The sequence below is a fragment of the Chrysemys picta genome, chromosome 4 (genome assembly GCF_011386835.1).
Source record: "Chrysemys picta bellii isolate R12L10 chromosome 4, ASM1138683v2, whole genome shotgun sequence".
NCBI lineage: Eukaryota > Metazoa > Chordata > Testudines > Emydidae > Chrysemys > Chrysemys picta.
This window is the reverse complement of record NC_088794.1, coordinates 26755574-26779676: the sequence shown is the minus strand read 5'-3', so window position 1 is coordinate 26779676 and position 24103 is coordinate 26755574. Positions and strand designations below refer to the sequence as shown.

General features: G+C 55.3%; 1 protein-coding gene across 5 annotated transcripts; it reads right to left on the bottom strand.

The window, feature by feature from the left end:
* Positions 1–9610: 9610 nt before the first annotated feature.
* On the bottom strand, positions 9611–21915 carry SAXO4 (stabilizer of axonemal microtubules 4). Of its 5 annotated transcripts, XM_005289216.5 has the most exons (14): positions 21789–21915; positions 18238–18387; positions 17416–17533; positions 16803–16956; positions 15247–15375; positions 14870–14933; positions 13219–13322; positions 12584–12643; positions 12106–12192; positions 11385–11516; positions 11202–11296; positions 10587–10751; positions 10404–10491; positions 9732–9971 (listed from the first exon to the last, which is right to left on the bottom strand). In XM_005289216.5, exons 2-13 carry the CDS (start codon positions 18341–18343, stop codon positions 10404–10406), a joined length of 1302 nt encoding a protein of 433 aa, XP_005289273.1. In that variant the 5' UTR covers positions 18344–18387; positions 21789–21915; the 3' UTR covers positions 9732–9971. The 5 variants fall into 5 exon arrangements, with proteins under 5 accessions (XP_065447872.1, XP_005289273.1, XP_065447869.1 ...); XM_065591800.1 differs by lacking the exon at positions 21789–21915 and having other exon boundaries at positions 9611–9971; positions 10408–10491; positions 18238–18671; XM_065591797.1 differs by lacking the exon at positions 21789–21915 and having other exon boundaries at positions 18238–18667.
* Positions 21916–24103: the final 2188 nt, after the last annotated feature.

The window sequence follows — 24103 nt, the reverse complement described above, 5'->3', positions numbered from 1 at the left end:
AGGACCCGTGTCCCCACTACGGCCTAGGCTACACAGGGCACAGACACCCCAGAGCTATAGCCCCAGGCTCACCCACCACACCCCTTCCCCTGCTACACCCATTGCACAACCCCAGCCCAGCTCCACTGAGAGCCTCCCTACCCTCCACACAACCCCCACACTACAGGTACACCCACCACACAACCCCTTCCCACGCTACACTCGCTGCAGAACCCCAGCTCAGCTACACAGACTCCCTGCCTTCCTACAGCCACCACACAACCCCCTCCCCAGCAAGAGCCGCCCCCCACCCCAGCTACAGCCACCCCACCCCGCAACCCCCAGCTCCAATAAGGAACTCCCCTTCCCTCCTGCAGCCACCACACAACTCCCCTCCTAGCTACGCTGATAAACTCCCCCCCACTACACCCACCGTAGGTCTCCCTGCATACCAACACCGACAAACCTACTTCTGCTACATCCCATGAGCACACCTTTCTACAACTCCCTCACAGACACACACCCCTGCGCAACAGAGAGTCTTCTGGTTAGTCAGAGCAGGAAGAAGATATCACCGGCTACTCTTGTTGTCTGCGTATCCAGGAGTAGCGATGAGCACCCCAAGACTTGTCACTGCCTTGACTGCTTGGCAAGTGCCACTGCAAATACCACTGCCTCAGAAAGTTTTCCTTTTCCTACTAACATTACCTGGGGTACCCTCTTCCCTGGGTTTAACAGAAGCCAGCTTCCTTTTGTCCAGGTTCCTTCAGACACATCAGTGACATCCCCTGCACTGGAGATGTAGAGCTGAGGGTCATCAGCCTATTAATGGCATTCAATCTCATGGGATTTCAGTCTCTTAGAATTCTCCGACCAGTCCTTTCTCCTTCATATGGCAACCCCCTGGATACACCTCAAACCACACTAACAATTCCTGCTCACGCAGCCTGGTGTACAAAACAGGACCCATCAATCCTTATCCTCCATGCCCTCAACCAACACATACACACAGCACCGCACCTTCCACCTAATCCACCCCCCAACCTCCAGCATACACCCAACCAGCTTTTCTGGGCATGCACAAAATCATTCTTCCTTACAAACCCAATAAAGGTCCTCCCACAAGACCCCAACCATCTCTCATACACTCAACCAGCCTTGAGTTGGTTGGAACTCAGGCAGCTCACATGGTTTGGATTAGGTTGGCATTTAGATAGGCAGGCTCTCCCAAGCCAAGCAGCTTTTATGGCTTGGATTAGGCAGGCAGTTTGCATGGCTTGGATTGGGCTGGTACCCTGGAAGTTCCTTTGATCAGGAGAGTTATTCCTTTATCAATTAATCCTGTGGCACTTTAGCCTCAGGGGTGGAACTGTCTTCATAGCTGTATCTTGTGAGCACATGGCTGGCAGTGACAATTTAATAAATAATAAACCCTGTTTGTCCCCCTCCCTGTAGGAATGTCTTGATACTAAAGAAGGATCAGGCCTGTGTCCCAGTCCCAGCTCTTGGTTGGGAGTGGGGTATTTCTGTTTGTTACCCAGAGGCCTAGTAGGTCTGTTGTGAGCTCCTGTGAGAGGCTGGAATGGGAATTGTGCTGACAAGAGTTTATTGATCTCCCAACAGAGTGAAGCCAATTAGCCCAGAGGTTACCAGAGGTCACAGCAGCTGCCTTTATTCTCCCCCCCCCCCGCCCCCTTCTCATTTCATCTCATTCATTTTCAACCAAATCACATTGAAAACAAAATTCTCTCATACGTGGTTTATCCTGTATCTTTTCAGTATCCCCTTCCTCCCACTTAATGCAGCCCACAAGAGATCCACATGCCCACATACATGAGCTCCTGTGTCCTACAACAAAATCAAGAGGCACATACACAAACATGCTGACCTCATGTACATGCAGATCTGTACACCAAATGAACTCACCTCCATGCACCTGGGCATATGCACACAAGCACACATACATGTATGGTATTTGTCCACAAATATGCCCACATAAAGAACAAACATACCACATTAAAATTACATGCAAACACAAAACGCACTGAATTTTCAGTCTATGCCATACACAAATACTGAAATCACCTACATGCCTATACATATCTGCAGTCACACATTCACCTGTGTCCCTAAGTACACAGAGCAAACATGCACACATATACAGTATTTGTGCACAAATATACACATGTAAAGAACACATACACATTCAAATTACATGCAAACAAACACACACTGACTTTACACCCACGCACAAGCTATGCCATACACAAATATTTAATTCACCTACATGCCCAAACATACATACATAAACAGACAGAAAACTCATGCACATTCGCACACAACTTCACGTGCCTAAATTCATACAGCAAACATATACAAACATGCATGCATTTCTATTCTATTCTGTGTAGATTCATATACCATGCCACCACTGTGGTATCCGAAGGCTTACACACACCAAACATCCATGCACACACAAACATGCATGCATGTGCATGTTAAGGGACAGTCCATAAACTATCACGTCACCCAGCGTGGTTTCTTTCAGAGACTCAGTCATGCTTATCCCTTTTGAGATACTGGGTTTTGACTGCCCTGCACTGACCCTTTTGTCCACTGCATTCTGAGAATACAGCAAAGGTCTGCGTCAGTACCTATCCCTAGAGCTGGTGGCCCTGCTGGAGATGACGGTCTTGCTCCTCGGCTGGTGGGAATGGACATAGTCAATGGATTTATGCAGATGTACACCAGCTGTGCATCTGGCCCTTCCCTCAGCTCATTCCTTGCCACCCTCAATTCTGTTCCACCCCAAGTACCTACTCTTCTTACAGTAATGTTCCCAAACATTGTCCACTAGTTGTTTCACTCATATTCAGTGAGTTTTAAATTATCAAGTCCTGGCTCCTCTCCTGTATCCAGGTTCTGCTCATGGAAACTGTTGCAGCTCCTCATCTTTTGACATTCCTGAGTCTCCTCTCCTCCATAAAAAAGCCATAATTTCTCTTCCTCAGCACAGTCTAGTTACTTTGGTTCAGTTTGAGAGCTTATCTTCTCTCCTCCCCTTTTTCTATCCTTCTCCCTGTGGCTGGCAGTGAGCTCTCACCCTTCTCCAGAAGAACACAGACACCTTCTCCAGATCCATTAACACCACTCTCAATACACCCTGCCTCATTCCCAGGTTAGAGAAATAGCTTAACAACCCCAGGCTCTGAAGTACCAGGTGGAGACCCTGCTGTCACAGAAAAGGATCATGGGCAGAACCAAGACCCCTGATCTGGTACCAGAGATCCCATCCCCTACCCTCATTTTTGCCCCATCTCATCCCACCAAGACAAAAGATGCATTGAACTATAGTTATCAATCAGCAGTTGTGTATTTCTTATTGCCTCTTACACATCCCTCCAGGTGTTTTGTACCCAGCCACTCTCCTGCCTTAGTTCCCTCTTCAAATCAGCCGTGTCATCCAAAAGACCTTCCCTGGGAAAAATTATACTCAGACAGCCCTCCAGTGGCAGCTGTCCCAATGACAATCTCCCATAGATTGCATGTGGGGTACTGTACCTTACTCAGGCAAAATTCCCACCAATGTCAACAGGAGTTTGCCAGACTAAAGACGGAGCCTGTACTAAGTAAGGACCCAAGTCAATGGGGGTTTTGCCCAAGTTAGGAGAGAGTGTAATGTGGTCCAGTTTGTTCCTGTGCTGCAACTACAGATGGGGCAACCCAGCGTCCCATGTTCTGGTAGTGGGGGCTGAGACGCCAAGCCCCTCACGTCTCATTGCACAATACCTCAGTGCTGACCGTGGGATAAGAATGTGATTAGAATATTTTTGATTAGCTAAACTAGATAGTCTGAGGTCCATTCCCACCACTAGCACTGGAGAACACTTAAGAGCTGAGAATTCACTCTTCAGGGTGGGGGTTCAGTGAAGCAGACACTCAACCCCCTGTCACAAGCCTGGGGCAGACTGCCCTTATCCCCTTTACTTCCCACCCCCACATCGCCCTAGGTCAGGTCAGCCTCTCACTTCCCTTTTCCCCCGGGTCAGCCCAACATTCTGCCCCACCCTGTTAATGCTGCATCACCCAGAACAAACAGCCACTGCCTGTTTGTCCAGCCCAAGAGTGTGTCTGCCCGGGTGTTACTGACTGGGAGGCAAGAACTGCTGCTGTACAAGAAGTGCCCAGGAGCAGTTGGTGTTACTCACAGTGCACAGACACTAAACAACCTGTAACAAAACTGGGAGCCCCAGAATCTCAGAACCATTGATTAATTTTGGGTGCCCCACCTGAGTTCCCAAGGGGCTGATTTCCACAGGCTCTGAGCTCTGCTATTATTATTTGTGTTACAGCGGCACCTAGAGGCACTGACCAAGATCAGGTCCCATAGTGCCAGGTGCTGCACAGACGCACTGTGAGAGACAGTCCCAGTCCTGGTTGAGATCAGGGCCCCTTGTGCCAGGTATTGCACAGACACACAGTGAGAGACAGCCCCTCCCCTGAAGAGTGCCTAGTCTACACAGACAAAGGAAGGATTGTTATCCCCATTTTACACATGGGGAAATGAGGCCCAGAGAAATGCAGTGACTTGTCTAAGGTCCCACACATCTGGGGCAGAGCCAGGTACTGAACCCAGGTCTTCCAGTGCCTCAGCTCCAAGCCCACCCTTCCTTTTGTGCACCAAGTCCCATTGCTTTCCTTGGGGGCGCTAAGCGCCTCTGTAACTCAGACCCTGATTGTCTCGAGCTGTGATCAATTTTCATTTTAAACACAGCAAAGGATGCCAAAGGAGAAAGAGCAGCCTCATCAGCTAGCGGCCTGTGCACTAACACCCCTCTGCAGGATTCATTACACAAACCCAAGCGCAGGCTAGAACTGTAGCTACAATCATGCACCTTCTTCTGCCAGGCCTGCTCACGTGAACCCGTGGGCATGTGTGGGGCGGGAGTTAACCCTGTTCTCACTAGCAAGCTTATATCAAGCAGCACTCGTGCACAGCACAGGGCTAGCACGCGCAAACACTGAATCAGACGCAGGCCAGTACGAGGGCCTGTCATAAACACACACGTACGTGTATGCATACAGCCACAACGGGGACACACCTCCTGAACCTGTGCTGTGGTGGACGCTGCTCTCAGGCCCTGATCCAACCACATGGAAATGGACAGTTATCTATTGACTTCAAGGGGAATTGGAGCAGGCCCTTACTCCAGACAATGACTGTGACTGACTACCGGGGTGAGCCATCAGCTGGTCAGACTCCTTCATACACCCCCTGAACAGTATACCATGGTTCAGTCCTTGCCAGCTCTCCCCTTATCCCCAGTCACTCTGTGGCTGTGTCCCCAGGCTAGTTATTTTGGTACTAACTCCTCCTCAGTCCTTTATATATCCGTTGTCATGAGTAACGCTTGCTCTGAATGAGTCTCACTCCAGATGGTTGTAAAGGTAACAGGGAATTTTTTTTTCAGAGCTATGTACAGCCCTGTCTGTCTTCTGAGCTGAAATCAACAACCAGCATACGTTTCAGCTCCACACTCATATGCTCGCTTCATGCTAGGGCAGGGGTGGGCAAACTTTTTGTCCCGAGGGCCACATCTGGGTGGGGAAATTGTATGTAGGGCCATGAATGTAGGGCTAAGGCAGGGGATTGGGATGTGGGGGGGATGCGGGGTGCAGGAAGGGGCTCAGAGCAAGGGGGTGGGGTGCAGGAGGGAAGCAGGGTGCAGGAGGGGGCTCAGGGCAGGGGGTTGGGGTGCAGGTGGGGTGCAGCAGGGGGCTCAGAGCAGGGGGTTGGGGTGCAGGAGGGGTTCAGGGTGGGGCTCCGGCCCGGTGCCGCTTACCTTGAGCGGCTCAGGGGTGGCAGCGGCGTGCAGCAGGGCTAAGGCAGGCTCCCTGCCTGCCCTGGCCCTGCGCCGCTCCTGGAAGTGGCCAGTATGTCTGGCAATGGCTCCTGGGGGTGGGGAAGGCGGCTCCATCACACGCTACCCTCGCCTGTGGGTACCACCCCCGAAGCTCCCATTAGCCGCAGATCCCCGTTCCTGGCCAATGGGAGCTGTGGGGGTGGTGCCTGCAGGCAAGGGCAGCACACAGAGCCCTCTGCCCCGCCTCTCCCCCAGGGGCCGCAGGGATGTGGTGCCCGCTGCTTCCGGGAGTGGCGCAAGGCCAGGGCAGGCAGGGAGCCTGCCTTAGCCCTGCTGCACCACGGGGTTGGCAATCCTGTGGGCCAGATTGAAAGCCTTGATGGGCCGGAGTTTGCCTTCCCCTGTGCTAGGGCATTGCTGGTGCTCTGAACAGACATGAAACAATGGTCCATTACCTAGTGCATCATCATTCTCTGGGATCACCTGCCATGTACAGGCATACACACAAACATGCACACGGGCATGGGATTCACGCAGGCAGGCACACACACACACAGCGTCAGATCCAGAACTGCTGTGCACTCAAACACAAATGCAAGCAGCACAGGGAGACCCATCTTGGGAAAGTGCAGCTAATCCAGCTGGAGAAATATAATCCCATAGATAGATGCGCAATAGGAACGAGAAATCCAACAGGCAGTTAGGCTAAGGCAGAGATATGAGTTATAAGGGACAGGACATTAGATGTGATAGGACAGCAAAAATTTAAAAAACAGTGTGATTCTGTGCTATACAGGCAAAGGTAGTGGACAGGGCATTGAACTGGAACTCAGGAGACCTCTGTTCTATTCCCAGCTCTGCCACTGGCCTGCTGGATGATTTTGGGCAAGTCACTTTGCCTGTCCGTCTCATTTTTCCTATTTGTAAAATGGGGATAATGCTTCTGCCCTTCTATTATCATGATCATCATAAGGGCAGAGAGGTCCGGCTATCTGGCTCTGCTGCCAGACCTGCTGTAGTCAGGTTGGGGTCCCACATCACCAGAGGCTTAAGGGAGGTCAGAGAAGCATAACAAAAAGAAACGGCTGGGCTGGAGGTGCTGGTTTATGAGGAGAGATTAAAGGAGTGAACTCTATCCTGCTTGGATAAGCCAGGTGGCAGTGGAGAATGTGACAGTTTGGCAGTCCCTGCAGTATGTCAAGCTGATGGAGGGATTCTTGGGGCGGGGATGTGGGTGGAAAGAGGGAGGGGAAGTAGAAGTAGAAGTAATGGGATGAGGGGAAATTTAGGCTGCCTACCAGGAAAATGTTCCCAGCGGTTAGATCCATCAGATTGTGGGAAGCCGGCCACTTGGGACATGTAAACTAGATGCAGTTATGGGGGAGAATCTAGCCCAGGTGTGCAGGAGGGGCTATGGCTGATGGAACCAATAGGATCTACCCATCTCTAAATACTCCTGCACACACTACAAACATGATGCAGGCCATGACACACACACACACGGTCACTCAGAATTCACCCCTCACTTGCAGTTTCCTTTAATATCTAGCATTACATGAGGTAAGTCAAGGCTCCGAGTGAGCTGTAGCCAGAGAAGCTGTGAGATGTAGCAGGATTGCTGGGCAAAGCTACAGCCCCCACCCAGCTTTCCCCTCTGCAGAGTGTGGTGGGGGGGAGATCAGCTGTCGGCAGGCTCAGGTGTGCTGGAAAGAACTGCAGCCAGGTAGTGTTACCTGCAACATGAGGCCGGCTTGTTTGGTATCACTGATTGTGCTCGTTGTTGTCAAAGTCAGAGGCCCCACACCAGCTCATGAAACATGCACTAGGAAATGAAACTACCCTCCAGAGAGAAACATGAGAGTTGGAAAGAGGGAGATATCATGTTTTGGGGCGGAAAGTGAGACCGAGGGCAGGAGTGCAGCGGGTGTGCATTGCAGCCCCAGGAGCCAAAAGCTCAATACTACACCAAATAGGGAAAAAGGCTTACGTCTTGTATCACCCCATGCAGGGAGATCCCACTGTCCATGGGTGCATCATGCCAATCTGGGAGCCTCGAGACCCTATTGCATGTGCGAGCATCACACCATGCTGGGAATTGAGACCCCACTGTGTATCTATATAACATTACACCTTGTTGGGAGGCTGGAAACCCTACTCTGTCTTTGTGTGTATCACACCATGCTGGGAATGTGGAGCTCCGACTGTGTGTGGGCACATGTACACCACGCCATGTTGGGAATGTGGAGACCCTATGGTACGTGAGTGCATCACACAATGCAGGGAATGTGGTGCGTGTGTGGGTGTATATCTATCTATCTATCACACCATGCTGGGTGTCTGGAGACCCTGCTTTGTGTGTGTACTATCACACCATGCTGGGAGCGTGGAGACTACTCTGTGTGCACTACCCCATACAGTAGGTTATGGGGCATGGGAAAAGATCCTATTACCTGTACATCACCCCATGTGGTGCCGGTGAATTTGGGACATGCTGAGGGTGTGGGAATCGAGCTGCCAGCTGTTTGGGATGGGGAGGGGAGCAGTAGGAAGAGAGTCCTTAAATGCAGCATGTGTAGATGCACAGTGTGACAGGACCGGGAGGAAACGCAGTGGTGTGTCAGACTGTCTATTAACAGTTACCAGCTAGCAGCTGAAGAGACAATTCCAGCCCATCGCTCTGCTATTACCCCTCTCCCATCTGGGTACCGCCACAGTGCTGCTGGGCCAAATGCTGCTCCTTTCAGGGCACAAGGGAAAGCTCGCCAGTCAGTTCCTAACATACGTGCATGAGCGGGATGGCATTACCGACATGCTGGGGCACCTGAGCCAAGCAGCATCACCACACAGCTGCCTCCACCATCACAAACAGCACTGCGATTGAGCTGTGAAAGAGAAACAGCCAGGCAGAGGGGGATCCTGCCAGGCAAACCCAGAGTTACTCAGCTGGAGTCAGTGCAGGGCCCTGGACTTAAGTCTGGAGAGCAGCCGTTGAGTGAAGACTCTGCCGAGCAGGCAGGGGGCAGGGGGACATTACAGAGTGACCTAGCCTCACTGGTTCTCAGCGTGCCTCTGCAGGGCAGGTTCAGTCCCCCGTCTCCAGAGCTCAGCAGTCTCCGCTGGGTCTTGGGTGGCCTTAGCAACAGGGCTACGTTTGAAGAACAAATCACCAGCTCCTCCATTGCTGTAAATGAGCCTTGTTCCATTGAGGGTGATGATTTAATGGCCAAATCAAGGCAACCCTGGTGCCGGTGAAAGCTCCCAGGCCCCGCGAGAACATCCCTAGGCCCCACGGTAACAGCCCCAGGGCCCTGCAGGGACAGTGCCAGGCCCTGCAGAGACCCTGGGGTGAGCTGGGGTAGCCCAGGTGGCTGCAGCACATGTCTAATGGTTAACTCCATTTACTGCTGCACACACAGGGCCCAGTTTCCTGTCTCAAGTCAAAGGGCCTGATCCTGCGTGATGCCAGGCTGCCTCCTCTCCCACTGCTCAGCACCGTGCAGGATGGGGCCCGAATGCCAAAACAATGGAACTGCAGGGCCCAGGAATGCCCTGGCACTTCACCCCCCCAGGCCAGAGCAGGCAAGGTGCTGGGGAAGGGCTGTGCTCCCCTTTCTGCCAGGAGGCACCAGCTGATCCTTCAGATGCAAAGACCCCATCCAGCTCCCATGGCAGCACATGGGTACCACTATGTGTGGGATGAGAGCTGGGGTCAGCTCGCACAGCAGAGGGCTCCCCTGTGAGAACAGCAGGGAACGGGGGTGGAAGGGGCCCCTGGGGTCCCTGGGGAAGAGAAGTTTATGGGGCCATGGGGCAGAGGAGGAGAGGTCTGTGGGATCTAAGGGGTGGGGGGGCTGGCAGTTAGGCCACTGAGAACAAATGAGCCTTCACTGGGTGATGATTTCTCTTTATATCCTTGGAGAAGTAAAGACCATTGGGAGATGCTGAAGCCCCTGCCTCGCCGGGGGAGACCAGCCCTGGAGTCCCTGCCTCACCGAGGGAGACCAGCCCTGGAGTCCCTGCCTCGCCGGAGGAGACCAGCCCTGGAGTCCCTGCCTCACCGAGGGAGACCAGCCCTGGAGTCCCTGCCTCGCCCAGGGAGACCAGCTCCTGCAGGGTGGAGGCACAGATCTGCAAGAAAGCAAAGAAGAGGTCCTTGAAATCTGGCAAAGTGGGGGGGACCCCAAGAGGGGAATGGAGAATGTGGAGTGGCCCTGGGGAACCCATACCACCTCCCCAAAGGCTGGGGAAAGGACAGGGATGAGGATGGGCAGCCTAGCCTACAGCAGTCATGCTCCCCACTCTTCATAAGGGCCTGGGACTCCCTTCCCAGTGTCCCCTGAAGGGAAATGCCATGAGCTGTGCCCTAGAGGGAGCAGAAAGCCTGATCCAGGCCCAGCAGATCCTGACACCTGGCCTCATCAGCTCCAGCACCAGGGCTGAGTGCTCACAGCTGACTGGCCAGGTCTCTGCTGGGTGCGTGCCCTGGTGCTCCACTGCATAACTGGGGGTAGCTCAATCCCAGCCCCGCTGCCTTGGGAGGTGCCCAGCAAGGCCCCTTACCTACTCAGGTACGGCGGTTTGGTAAAGAGCAGAGAAGCGGCTGTCGTGAGGGGTGTCGCAATAGAACGGGTCCACTGTTGTGATTGTCCTGGGAGCAGAGGGGAAGAGCGTCACAGAGGGAAGAGGAGGGGCAGGAGGATGTCAGGGACAGGGTGGAGGGCAGTGGGAACCGGCCAGCCTCACCTGCCGACATGGGGGTGGACCCGTCTCAGGGTCTCCGTGGCATTGGGGTCGCTGCCCAGTTCAGTGACGTGGTTATTGGTGGCGAAGCCACCTGGCTGTTGGGGCTGGATTCCTCCGCGGGTCCATCCTTCACGGTCCACCCCCTTGAGGGTGTTGTCATAAAACCTGCCAGAGGGGAGGAAACAGAGTCAAAGAGCTCTGCATCCTGCTGGGTCTGTCAGCTGCTCAGACCCCTCCCCACTGGCCGAGCGACCCCCTTCGCTTCCCTCCCCCCCACACACCCGGTCAGGGCACCCCCACTCAAACCAAGAGACACACAGGGCATGCACATGGAGAGAGGGGAGAGCGCTGGGGGAGGCAGGGGAGAGCTCCCCCAGGGGCAGGGTGGGCTGGGGGATGCAAGTAGAGCTCCCCCCAGAGGCAGGATGGGCTGTGGGGAGGCAGATAGAGCTCCCCCCAGAGGCAGGATGGGCTGTGGGGAGGCAGATAGAGCTCCCCCCAGGGGCAGGTTGGGCTGGGGGAGGCAGGTAGAGCTCCCCCCAGAGGCAGGATGGGCTGTGGGGAGGCAGGTAGAGCTCCCCCCAGGGGCAGGAGGTGGCAGTATTCCAGACTCACTTGGAGTTGTAGCTGCTCAGGTACTTGTTGGGCAAGTCCGGGTCATAGGGAGGTGTCACATACTTCTTGTTGTTGATGCTGAATCCGGAGAGTTCCTGGGAGGGGGGACACAGGGCTGAGCTGGCCAGGCCCGAGGGATCTGCGGGACGCTGGACAGGCCGCACAGGCCGTGCTCACACTCACCTTGTTCCCCACGTACTCCCGGCCCAGCAGGTTGGTCTGGGTCTGCAGGGGCCTCTGGAGCCCTCGGAACTGAGCGTGGCTCAGGGGCTCTGATCTCTCGGCCCCAGGCTGGGGTGCTGCATGCAGCAGGCCCTGGGGGGCAGGAGGAGACCAGGTGAATGGGGGGGGCAGTCACAGACTGGGAGGGAGGAGACAGAGAGACCAGCACACAGACAGGTTACAGGTGGAGAGGAGGATGCAGGCAGACAGGGAGGACTGAAGGCAGGATGGGGGGTGCCAGTGGAATGGAGAGGGCAGGCAAGGAGGCTGGGGCAGACTGGAGGTGGGATGGAGGGGGCACAGGATGGGGGGTGCCAGTGGAAAGGAGGGGGCGGGCAGGGAGGTGGGGGCAAATTGGAGGCGGGATGGGGGTGCAGGCAGGATGGGGGGTGCCAGTGGAAAGGAGAGAGCGGGCAGTGAGGCGGGGGCAGATTGGAGGCAGGATGGGGGGTGCAGGCAGGATGGGGGGTGCCAGTGGAAAGGAGAGAGCGGGCAGTGAGGCGGGGGCAGATTGGAGGCAGGATGGGGGTTGCAGGCAGGATGGGGGGTGCCAGTGGAATGGAGGGGGCGGGCAGGGAGGCGAGGGCAGACTGGAGGCGGGATGGAGGGTGCAGGCAGGATGGGGGGTGTCAGTGGATTGGAGGGGGCAGGCAGGATGGAGTGAGGCAGGCAGGTCGCTCACCATGGCACTGAGGCCATTGCCTTTGTCCCGGCTGAATCCCGTCTCTCGCTCGGAGCCCTTCGACAGCACAGGCAGGAACTCATCGCCCTGACAGGAGTGGGACAAAGTGATGCAGACAGGGTCGAAGTGTCACCTCCCCCATCCCAAGGACTTTGCAGCCACCCAGCTCGCCCGCACGGGGGAGCAGGGCAGAGGGTGTCACAGCCCGGCCTCTGTGGGGTCACAGGCTCTGATCGAACTGGAAGCCGCCCAAGCACTGGGGCTTGGCCACCTATTACAGGATGCTGGGAGAGGGCACCCCAAATGGCTTCTCTGGCCTGGAGCTGTAGCCCAGGAATGACCCTAACTCTGCCCTCCCCACTTAGTCTCTGGGTGACTCCCCCACTCTGCCCATCCTGCCCCCCATCTCTGGGTGACCCTCCCACCCTTTGCTATCCTCCCTCTGCTCCTCTTTCTCCCCCCTCCCAGCCCCTCTTACATGGGGGAGAGTGCTGGGCAGGAAGTCCATCTTGGTGATGCTGATGCCAGGCTGGCTCCTCTGCAAGGGAAACACTGAGCAGTGAGGCCCCTTCCCCATGCAGGATGGGCCCAGGATTCCCCAGACAGGCCTGGCCAGCTCCTCCCCTTGGGATCTAAGGGGGATCCCTTGAGATCTTACTAAGGAATCTGCTGGTGTATGGAGCTGGCCCATGACATGGGGGGTAGGCTGGTAGGGATGAGGCCAGGCTATGGGTGACCTCCCTTCTCTTCCCCCATGTAGCTGAGCTGTGTGTGTTGTGTGTGTGTGTGTAAGGGGGGGATCGTGTTTGGGATGCTGGGCCCCAAACAGCTTTGGCATGTGTTCCAGGGCAGCCCTGAGGGGGCACAGGAGCCTTCAGACTCACCCCAGCTGCCGCTCAGAGACGGTTCCGAACAAAAGGGGCGGGGGGAAGAGAAATCCACTGGAGTGGCTGGGAAACCGGGGGCAGGGGGGGAGGGGCAAGCTGCACAGGCTCCTGGGTAAGTGTGGGCATGAACAGCTGGGTCACCCCCAGGTACAAAGGGGGTGCTGTGATCCACTCAGCCCAGTGCAGAGATGACCACCGGGGGAGCAGACCAGGGCCCAGCACCTACTGGCTCTCCCGGAGGAGGTGGCAAGATTGCAATGGGGTTCCGCTGGGTGCCCTCAGTGAATCCCGTCTCCTCCTTGGCTCCTATCGTCTTCCTCTGTAAGAAATCTGTAACGGGAGACGAGGCACGGGAGTACACGGTCACCCACATTCCCAGAGGGAGTCCAACAATGCTGGGCAACAACCAACATATCTAAGCCACCTGAAGTCATGTAACGGTGCACCTCGGGGTTTGAACCTCCGACCTCTGTCTCTAAAATCACCAGCCTCTCCGGCCAGAGCAGAAAGATCAGCTCCATTAATGAAGGCGGGAGCTGGCTTATCAACCTCCATTTGGTCTAGCCACTAGAGGGAGACAGAGCCTCCCATAGGGCAAGCCCGGCTTGCGTCTGCATTAGCCTCACACTTAACTGGGCTGCGGGTTGAATGAAAAATGAGGTGCACACGGGAGCTAAGAGCACCAGAGAGAAAACGATCGCCGGACAAGCCAATGGATTCAGATAAGCTGGGCCACGACGACTGTGGGACCAGCCCCCATAGGAGGGGGAGGAAAGATCTCGAGGTGGCCCATGGGTAGCTAAGATCACAGGGAGGGCCCCGGGCTGTTGTGGAGAAACAGCAAGTGAGCCTGGGCTCGGGCTATGGTGTAGCGGTGCAACTGAATAGGGGGCTGCGCATGGAACCCTGCCTCTGACGCTCCCGGCCTGAAGGGTGACCTCAGCATAGGTGGCTGCGTGGAGGCGAGAGCGATCGTATGGATAAAGAACCATGCGAATGACAGGGGTGAAGTTGTGCAGCCGGCATAGTCTGCGCAGGAGACAGGAACTGGGAACCCCAGGAATGGCTCATGCTCAGGGGACAATTCAGAGAGCTCCCCATGCTCCCCCAACCCTGGGAACCCCACACCCCTTACCATTCCCAGACAGTTCTAGCCAGTAAAAAGCATGGTACACCTAGGGTTCCCTTCGTGTTAGGGGTTCCAGTAACACCTCCTCCCTACTTCCCCAGGGTCAGACAGCTCATCAGCAGGGAGACCCCACCTCTTAAGGCTAGAGGGACAGAGGGTTGTGCTCCCAGGCAGGGGACAGAGAGGGGCTGCCGGATGAGAATAGCAAGTCATCTTGTACATAGCACTTTCCATCCAACAGACCATAAAGGGGTTTCCAGTAAGACATGGGATCACTTCCCCATCACTGCAATGCAGCCACCTCAGGGCTGGAACGTGCTTACCAGCTCACAGTGACATGACACAACGAGGTAGGACAGGCAGGGGAAACAAAGAGCGCGGCCAATTGAAACTGCCAGAGGAATTTAGGGAGGCAGGAGGTAAGCGCATGAACTGGAATTTGGCTGGGAAACGGGTTAAAAGTCCCAGGGGACCTTTAATAACCACAAGCTGTTGGGACCTCGGCTTCCTGTCTCAGACAAGAGACAGCATCCTCCAGCAGCGCAATGCCCCTTGGCACCAGGCTGGGGCACTGGCTCATGACAGAGTACCCGGGGTGCCTTTCCAAGCCCTGGCTAGGCCCAGTGCTGCTTAGACGGGGGGGATGGGTACAGGTGTAGCTCCTATGAGTGAGCCTATGGCAGAGGCCTGCTTGGCTGCCCCAGGACATGGCTCAGGAGGGTGCAAGGGGCTCCAGGAAGGACCGTACCTGGCTGGCTGGGACCGTCGAAGCGGAACTTGGAGTTATACTCTGTGGACATGTAGAGAGGGCCCTGCAAGGAGCAGGAGAGAGCGAGTGAACAGGGAAGGGGAATCAGCCTTGCACCCGGCCTGCCAGTAGGCCCCTACCCACCTCCCCAGCCTAGTACCCATCCTGCCAGAAGACCCCCCACCCAGGGCTCTCACAGACCCTGGCAGAAGACCCTCACCCTCCTCCCCTGGCAGGAGCCCTCCAGTCTGGTGCCAGGGTATCTCCCCTTCACTCCAGCACGCAGGCACACCAGGGCTGTCCCCCTTGCTTTGCTGCAATGCCCAGGACATGTGTCCAGCGGGACAAGGCCCAGGGAGAGCCGGTGCTGCACTCACGTGTCTGGCGTTCTCCCCCTCGACGGAGCCTTTCCCCTGGGGCTTGTGCAGGACAGGGAGTTGTCTGGGCTCCAGCCCTGTGATGGCTCGCGGCCCCTGGTCCCGCGTATTGAAGTGGACTTTCTTAACCTGCAGAGTGAGCCCCTCTGGTGAGTTCCATGGCAGCAAAGCGCCAGGTCCCCACTCAGCCAGGATGGGCAAGGCAGCACAGGGCACTGCTGAGCCTCTATATCCCCACAGGGGTTGATCAGAGCCGAGGAATGGTTTATATGGACCTTTGCTGCAGGATGTGATGGGGAGTGTCCAAGGAGGGGAGGAACGTCGCAAGTGCACAGACACCTGTACGTGTGTTAAATCAGCACTCCCGGATGCTGACTGTCTCTGGATGCCCCCAGCTGCAGTGCAAGCCCCAACGCCCTAGCGCTGTTCCCCCCTCTAAGGGGGAGAGGGCAGGGCAGACTTCATGCCCATTCAGTCCTTGCCTTATCTGCTGAAGCTGCCAACCCACCCCAGCTGTGCGGGCGCTGCATGTAGCAGGGGCACCTGTCCAATCCAGACTGAGACCTCCCTGCAAACTCCTCATTTCACATAGGCCACCAAGCAGTCACTGGGTAACCCTGCCTCTGGGGTCATATCATGCCAATGGGACCCGCTCCCTGATGGAGCCTGCGCTCAGGAGACAGACTGCAGCACTTTCAAGGCCTGTGGACACTCATTAACACTGTCAGGTTATTTATATTCCCATCCGAACAGAACCAAAGTGTGCTATTGTTTATTATTTGTGTAGTAGCATGTAGGAGCTGCAGTCACTGACCAGGCCCTGTGGGTGCATCTACACTGCATTGTAAACCCGGGTCTGCAGGACCCAGGTTTGTGGACTGTGTTTCCAAGCCTGCACTGGAGTGTCCACATGGCATTGTAAACCTGGGCTTACAATCACTGGACCAGGGTCTCACAGCTGTGCTAATGTGTCCATACTACACTATGCAGACCTCCTGACTCGGGTCTGTGGCTTAAGTTGTGTCCACATTGCAAAATGCCAGGGCTTAGCCCCAAGTCAAAGTCTAGCAGGGTCCTATGACCTGGCTCTTGGGTGCTTGCTGACCTGAGTCAGACCAATGTGTGTGTGGATGGAAGAGGGAATTGGGCTCAAACCTGAGTCAGAACCTGGGCTTTGTGTGCAGTGTAGATATACCCAAAGGTGTTAGGTGCTGTACAGACACAAAACCAGGATGAGCTCTGTCCCAAAGACCTGATGATCTAAGACAATAGACAACAGACGGATACAACCAAAGCTAATTTTGTAAGTTCCATTTTCCTTGTTGCATGTAGTTAATAAAGTAAAAGGGTCGCCTTGTATATAATTATTAAAGGGTTAAGGCCCTCTCTGCCCCCAGCCCTACAATCTAGCACTAGCTCTGGGATGGAACGTACCATCTACACAATCCTCTAGCTACAATGTCACCAGGCTGCATTGCCAATGGCAAACCCATGGCGGACAGGGTCTTGATCCATGAGCTGGCCAGGCACAGACCCAGGGCTTACTGGACACTTACGGCTTTGGTGGTGGGGAAGGAAATGGGCTTGTCTCGAACAAACCCGCTCCCCGGCTGGTAGACGCTCCAGGGCAGGGGGTACTTGCCATCGGGAAGCTGGAGGGGCCGGAAGTGCTTGGTGGTCACTGTGTCATAGTTATCTTGAAGGAGCTGTCTGGAGCGGGAGGAAGAGAACAAGTGTGGGATAATGATAGCTAGGTCTTCTGTAGATCTCACAGTGCTCTAGAAAGGAGGTCAGGGTCATTACAGATGGGGAAACTGAGGCACGGGCGGGGGACGTGACTTGCCCAAGGTGGCAAAGCAGGCCAGTGACAGAGCTGGGAAGAAAACCCAGATCTCCCGAGGCCCAGGCAAGTGCTCCATCCACTAGGCCACACTGCAGGACAGTCTCTTCCCTGAACATGATCCCAGCTCTGCACTGATACACCCACCTCCCAAGGGGTGAGAGGGGAGCAGTGAGGGAGACCCACCAACCTGGGGTACACTCCTAGGGCTGTCCTGATGGGATGAACACCCAGGGAGGGAGAGGGGTCTATAGTCCATGGGATGGTCCCCACCCTGCACACAATCCCAGCTGTACCCAGCCCCCCTCATCTCCTCAAGGACAGCCTACCCCACAGCTGGATTATCCACTTGATCCAGGCTGGCCTTGTAAGAGATGACAGGCCGGTAATTGGATTTGTACCCGGCTCCGGAGTGGTGGCCGACGCGAGGATGGAATCTCTCCTGCCCTGCCGAACAGAGCAGGGGAATCACAGCTATCAGCCACACGGGCAATGGGGGGTCCCATGGAGAGAGAGACACTTGCTCAGGGTGAGAGACTCCTCCTGAGCCCCTAATGCTGTTAGGGCCTTTGAAAGGACTTGCTCTTCCAGGACAATCCCCAAGCTCCAAATTGCAATGGCGCCTCGGCAGTTGGCATTATCAGGGCTTAAACTTGGGAGCCTGAGCTGAAGCAGCAGGTCTGTTAAACTGGCACCAGGGCAGGACTCATACATGGCTATATAGGCTCTGGCCACTAGAAGGGACCAGAGAGCACAGATAGGCAGTTCAAGCCTATGTGGCTGCAGACAGGGACAGGGCCAAGCGTGGTGGGGAACTGTGAGGGGGATTCAGTCCTTAGTGGGTTAGCCCTGGGGACACAGGGGCCTTGCTAGGGAAGCTGCCCAGGGTCTTGGCCCTGCTGGGATTCTGAGGCTGGGGTCAGGCCAGCAGTGCACCGTGGGTAAGTGGTGCACAGTGGGAGGGAAGCGCTGCCGGCTGGCTCCCTGAGCCCAGTGGGTCAGTGATGATCAGCACACAGGGATGGAGGGAAGGTCATTGACACGGCCTGCTGGGGCAGCGGCTCCAGGGCTGGCATGGACTTCTCCATCCCCTCCCCTAATCCTTCACAGCCACACGTGCCCTCAGGCACCACTTCCTGTGGGGCCCTTACCATAAGCCGTGCCGTAGCTGGTGGCGTAGAACTTCAGAGGGTCCACACTCCCACCAGCGCTGGTCCTCACATAGGGTGAGACACCGCCCAGGGGGAGGCGCCCCATGGTGGAGGGAGGGCTGGATCTCTGGGGGGCAGGCTGCCCAGTAGCTATAGAGACAGAGGACGTGGTACAGCTGATCATGGGGACGAGAAGACCGACACCTACCCTGCCCGGCTCAGCTGCTCCTCCGGTGTCTCCCTGGCGACAGAGTATGAGGTCATACCTGTGGCACTGTGATGTCAGAGCAGGGGCAAGGACACAGCCCAGCTCTGAGCTCATTGCCCTTCTGGGGCAGCAAGCCAGCAGATCCCAGAGCCAGGGCAGGGAAGGACCGCAGAGGCCTGGATATCCTGGGGACAGGGGAAAGGCCCAGAGCCCCGAGTCCCAGCATCACAGTTCTGACTCCAGGGAAGGATAGCTCAGTGGTTTGAGCATTGGCCTGCTAAACCCAGGGTTGTGAGTTCAATCCTTGAGGGGGCCATTTAGGGATCTAGGGCAAAAATCCATCTAAGGATTGGTCCCCCTTTGAGCAGGGGGTTGGACTAGATGACCTCCTGAGGTCCCTTCCAACCCTGATATTCTATGATCCTGCCAGGGCCTGGAGGTGACAGGGAACCGTGCTGGGCCTAGGACTATAGGATACTTTCTTGGAGAGCCTGGGGCCATGAGTCACTGTGTTACCCCCATCTCAGTGAGAGGGAGACTTCTGGTGGTAGCTGGGTGTCCTGACCCCACCAGCCCTTCAAGCACTCTCCTAGGGCTGTGCCAGCCCCTACTTTGCCTTGAAGGGCAACACTTGGTGCACCTCAAAATCATCCCCCCATAGTGTCCAGCCCCTGACACTGAACCCTCACAGTAACTACTATGTTTGCTACTCTCAAGGGAACAATACACCCACCAGCTTGTTTGAGTCAACCGAATATCCACTCCAGTATAACAACATAGCCCTGGCACCTCTTTACAGGGACAACCAATCCGAGTTTATTAACAAAGGTTAAGATTTAAGAGCTACCGAGCAAAGGTAATAAGAGCAGCCAGTTATACATAAAACCAAAGGTACAACATGTGTCTTAGAGCCTAAACAACTTTTAACAGGTGAAAATCTCATCTAAGGCAACCTCCCAGTATCACTAGCCCAGGAGGCCAGAAGCCAACTTTCATTAATGGGAAAAGTGCTGATCTTTTTTCTGCCTGACGGAAGGTGTCCTTTTGCCTTCCTCTTATGCCCCCCCCCCCCCCCAAGTTCATTGTCTTTGCAACCCTGACAGGACAGCCCTTGCAGTCTAGTCTCCAGTGTCTTCCCAGCCTTCTGTATATGTCATAGACAGATTTGGCTTAATTTACATGATACAGAGACATTATCTTCTCTCCTGTCTGGCAGAAACCTGTGGGTCAGCTCTGCCTGGTTACAGACTTTAAGACACAGTGCCAGGATATACACATCACTTTTAATTTATATGCTCAGTACGTACATTTCACAATGGTATTAGTGACCAGCGTGATGCCAGCTTTCATTTGATACCTAGGCTTACACTATGCTATTTCTGGATAAATACCATGACAGCGGGGTGCTAGGCGTAGTGAGTTTGTCAGGCCTGTTAGTGCTGTTACAGGATAGGGAACCCTTTGCCAGTTGGCACTGAGGGGTTCAGAGGGTCACATACTAACAGTGTCACCCAGAGAGTTACCAGGTGATAGCCCTACAGGGGATTTTGCTTTCCCTCCTCTCAACCAAGGCTCCTTTTTCAGCTTCTCTTCCCCCCTCCCTCAGCCCTTCTGCTCCGGCTCCCCAGCAGAGAACTCCCTGCACCTGTTGGTGGAGCTCCCCAAGCCTGGCTATCCACCCCATCTCCTCTGGGGCAGTTTTACCCAGTGCAGGCTGGGGATTAGCAAGAGGCTCTGTCTCTACAGAGAGGACGATCTGGCCCCAGACTGGAGTTTGCAGATAGTCCAGGAACTTACCGGAGAGGGTCAGGCCCAGCACAACTAGAGGCTCAGATGACAGGAGCACACGTGCATCCCCCCCACCCATAAAGAAGTGGCACATGCTGAGCATCATCTTGCTGTACTCTGCCCGAGGAGCTGTCCTTACGAACTCTAGAGGCCCCAGAGAAGGCCCCTCCAAGCTACTTAATCATAGAATCATAGAATAACAGAGTTGAAAGGGACCTCAGGAGGTCATCTAGTCCAACCCCCTGCTCAAAGCAGGACCAATCCCCAACTAAATCATCCCAGCCAGGGCTTTGTCAAGCCTGACTTTAAAAACCTCTAAGGATGGAGATTCCACCACCTCCCTGGGTAACCCATTCCAGTGCTTCACTACCCTCCTAGTGAAAAAGTTTTTTTACTAATATCCAACCTAAACCTCCCCAACTGCAGCTTGAGACCATTATTCCTTGTTCTGTCATCTGGTACCACTGAGAACAATCTAGATCCATCCTCTTTGGAACCCCCTTCATGGCACCTGGCCTTCCTGCTGCTGCTTGGGTATCTCAGGGGCTTGTACCCACCTCTGAGTTCCAAGGGTCAGCGCAGGAATAAGATGTGTTGGTACTTTTCCAAGCTCTGCCCACAACCCAAGCTCCACCCCTTCACTCATGACACAGGCAGGAGGCGCTACCCACACTAGGTTATGAAATTCCCCATCATTATTATTTGTACTATTGTAGTGCCTAGGAATCCCAGTAGGTGCTGTACAACCCGAACAAAAAGACCTGCCCCAAAGAGCTGGCAATCATCTGATCCTCCCTCCTCTTTCTCATTTGCTTTGATCAACAGTGAAAGAATTGACAATGTTAACAGCCACCGCATTGTTAGACTTCCAGGTTAACAGGTGCAGACGAATGGGGATAGTGCCCCTTCTCAGAGCCATCATGCCACGCAGGCTGCAGGCTGAGGCAGAGGCCCTTAGAGGGGCTGCATCACAAAGGTTTTGTACAAAATCAGGGGTTGAGACTTCTTCCCTGTTCAGTGATAGGGCAGATCCCAGGGGAGAGCCCTGGGCCGGTTTGGTCCCTGCCACGCCACTGAACCCAGCCCAACTCCAGCACATGTGGCTGAGCCAGAAGCTCCTGCTCTTCCACCATCAGCCAAGTCCAATGGCCATAAACAGGGACACTGGCTGGCCCAACGGAGGGAATTCAGGGTCTTTCACCTCCCATCTGACCCCAGGCTGCACGTAGGCAGACCTTGGTAGACAGCTGATCAGATCCTTGAGGGAGAAGGTTTTGAGGGGGAGGGGGCTTTGGGGGTCTCAGTGAGCAGTATAAACCCATCATGGCTATTGCCACTGGCTGCCCCTCCTGTTGGCACGCTCAGCAGAGAGACCATGGAGCCAGCAGTCCCCCCTCAGCGCTGAGGGTCAATACAGCAGGGGCAGGGCTGAGCCACACTTATTTGGGCTGGGGAGAGTGCTGGGGATAGAGGGACCACACGGGCAGCTTCCCCCGCTCACTCTGCTGCCTCCCAACTCTGCCCACCCCACACCCTTCTCCCACTCCCCCCTTACCTGCCCCAGGCAATGCTCTGGCAAGGTCCTGGCAGGCGCTGGGCAGGGTTAGGAGCTCGCTGGAGGAATGTGCAGGCCTGCCCAGTCACAGCCAGTATCCTAGCAACCAGTGCATAGCAACCAGCTGGAGAAACAGGACAGCTTCCAGCTGGAGGGAGCGGAGGCCCAGGCTGCAGGGGGATCTCAAAGCACTTTACAAGCACTCACAATGCAGGCCAACATCCCAGATGAGGGCTGCGGGTATTTCCAGCCCTGCTGCCTGATCGCAACACAGGCTGATAGGTGCATCTGGCCTGGATGGGCCCTGAGCCACACAGAGGGCACTACACAGGCGCAGGTGCCCAGAGTACCCAAGCGCCCGCTGCACCCATGTCCCAGCATTACTGTGAGGCAACAGAAGCAGGGAGAGCAGCCAGTGGGGCTGTGGCCGAAGCAAGAGGCGATTGCATTAGACAGAAAGCAAGGGGCGAAGAGATGCAGCCACAGGGTGCTTGGCTGAGAGCAAGCGGTGGAGGGATTGGTCAGGCCATTGGGTAGCAAACCCAGGGGAGCCTTCACCTTGCTTAGCTCCCAGCCCTTCAGCATTGAAGAGGCAGCAACACCCCATGGCCATTCCTTGGTACTGCAGCTGAGGCTAATCTCCCTTGATCCTGGGATAGCTCCTGCTGAGTCTCAAAGACACTGAGCTGGGAATCTTTCCCAAGAGCTTCAAGGGAAAAGATCAATTGCTGTGTGTGTCCCTGCTCCCCCCCTTTCCACCAGCCAGAAGTCCTGTCTTCTGCCCACTTCTCTGCCGTGCAATGAAATGACAGGTCCCACCCCCTCCCTGTAGCAATGAGATACCTAAATCCCTACTGTCCCCAGCTATCCAGAGCCAGCCCCCACCTCTTCCCTTCACAACCCCAGGGCTCTGAAAGCCAACCATTGGCTAGCACCATAGGTCTCCTCATTGCAGAGGCTGCTTGCAGGAAAGGAGGATGAGAGAAGAAAAAAAGAAAGGAGGAATGAAGGCCTGGCCACTGTAACTAAGGCCCTGTATAAATTGCAGGGTGTTTGTCACAGCTCAATGTTTGAATTTCACAGGACAGGCACAACCGCCAAGTCTCCCCTTTCCCTGCCCCAAACTGCGGCAATTTTCCCCATGGGGCGATGGAAGCAGGCATCCTGGCTTCCACCTCCCGCCTGAAGCCACAGATACTCATGGGGGTAGGCGACAGGTCAGTCCTACGCTGAGGAGCAAGGTACGATGGTGGGCCGGTGCAGCTGTTTCACCACACGGCACCAGCTGTCCAAGCCCATCTCGGTCCAGGCTGCAGCTGCTGTTCCCTGCCTGGCTGGTGCGGAGAAGGGGACGGCACTGATAACACATGGTGCTTAGGAGCCCTGGACTGTCTCAACCTACAGCAGCCCCTGGTGGGCCCAGGGAAACACTGCAGCAGCTGAGACTAGGATCTGCACTTGGCACACAACCAGGTGCGTGAGGGGGCCCTGCCCTGGCAGAGTGGAGGTGAGTCTGGAATCCATCTTTCCACCCCACTCCCCAGCACTGGGGCAGGGCCCCCTAATACACCATCTCATGCACCCAGTGGCAGATCCTGGGCTCAGCCCTTGCTGTGTCTCCACTGGGCCTGCTGCAGGGCCAGGGCTCCTAACCGCAGCATTGTCAGCTGGGCTCCCCTCTCCCTGCTGGCCAGGCAGGCAGCTCTAACGACAGCCTGAGCTGGATAGACAGTGTCATTTGATGAAACCAGCCCAGCCTGCACCCCATTACTGTGAGTTGTTCCATCCCCACTTCAGTCTCCCCCCTTTACTGGAAAAAATCACAATATTGGGCTAATTTCACAATTTCCATGCAGTCCCTGAAACCGTGATTTAACAGGGCCTTACCGATAACACGAGAGACAGATGGCAGCCAGGCCAGGTGCATCCTGGGACTGCGGTCCAAGGAGTAGCTGAGAACAGGCTGGTCACATCGCATTGGCTCCTCCTCCTTTCCAGCTGATACATTGCAATAAACGAAGCTAAACTCATCAAACCCACTCCTAGCATCTTTCCCATAGCAGCAATTGCTGCTGGGACACAATCTGAACACCATTGGGAGGGGAGCGGCCAAGAGACACACTCTCTAGGATGGCAGCTCTTTGGGGCAGGAACTGCCCACTTGGTTTGTGTTTGCACAACCCCAGGCCTAGCACAATGGGGGCCTGGCGCATGATTGAAACTCATAGGTGCTTCTGCAACAAAAAATAATTGCACAGGATTCACTCTTGGAAAAGGTTGGAGAATGCTCAGTTTAAGCAAACCGTTTTCAGCCT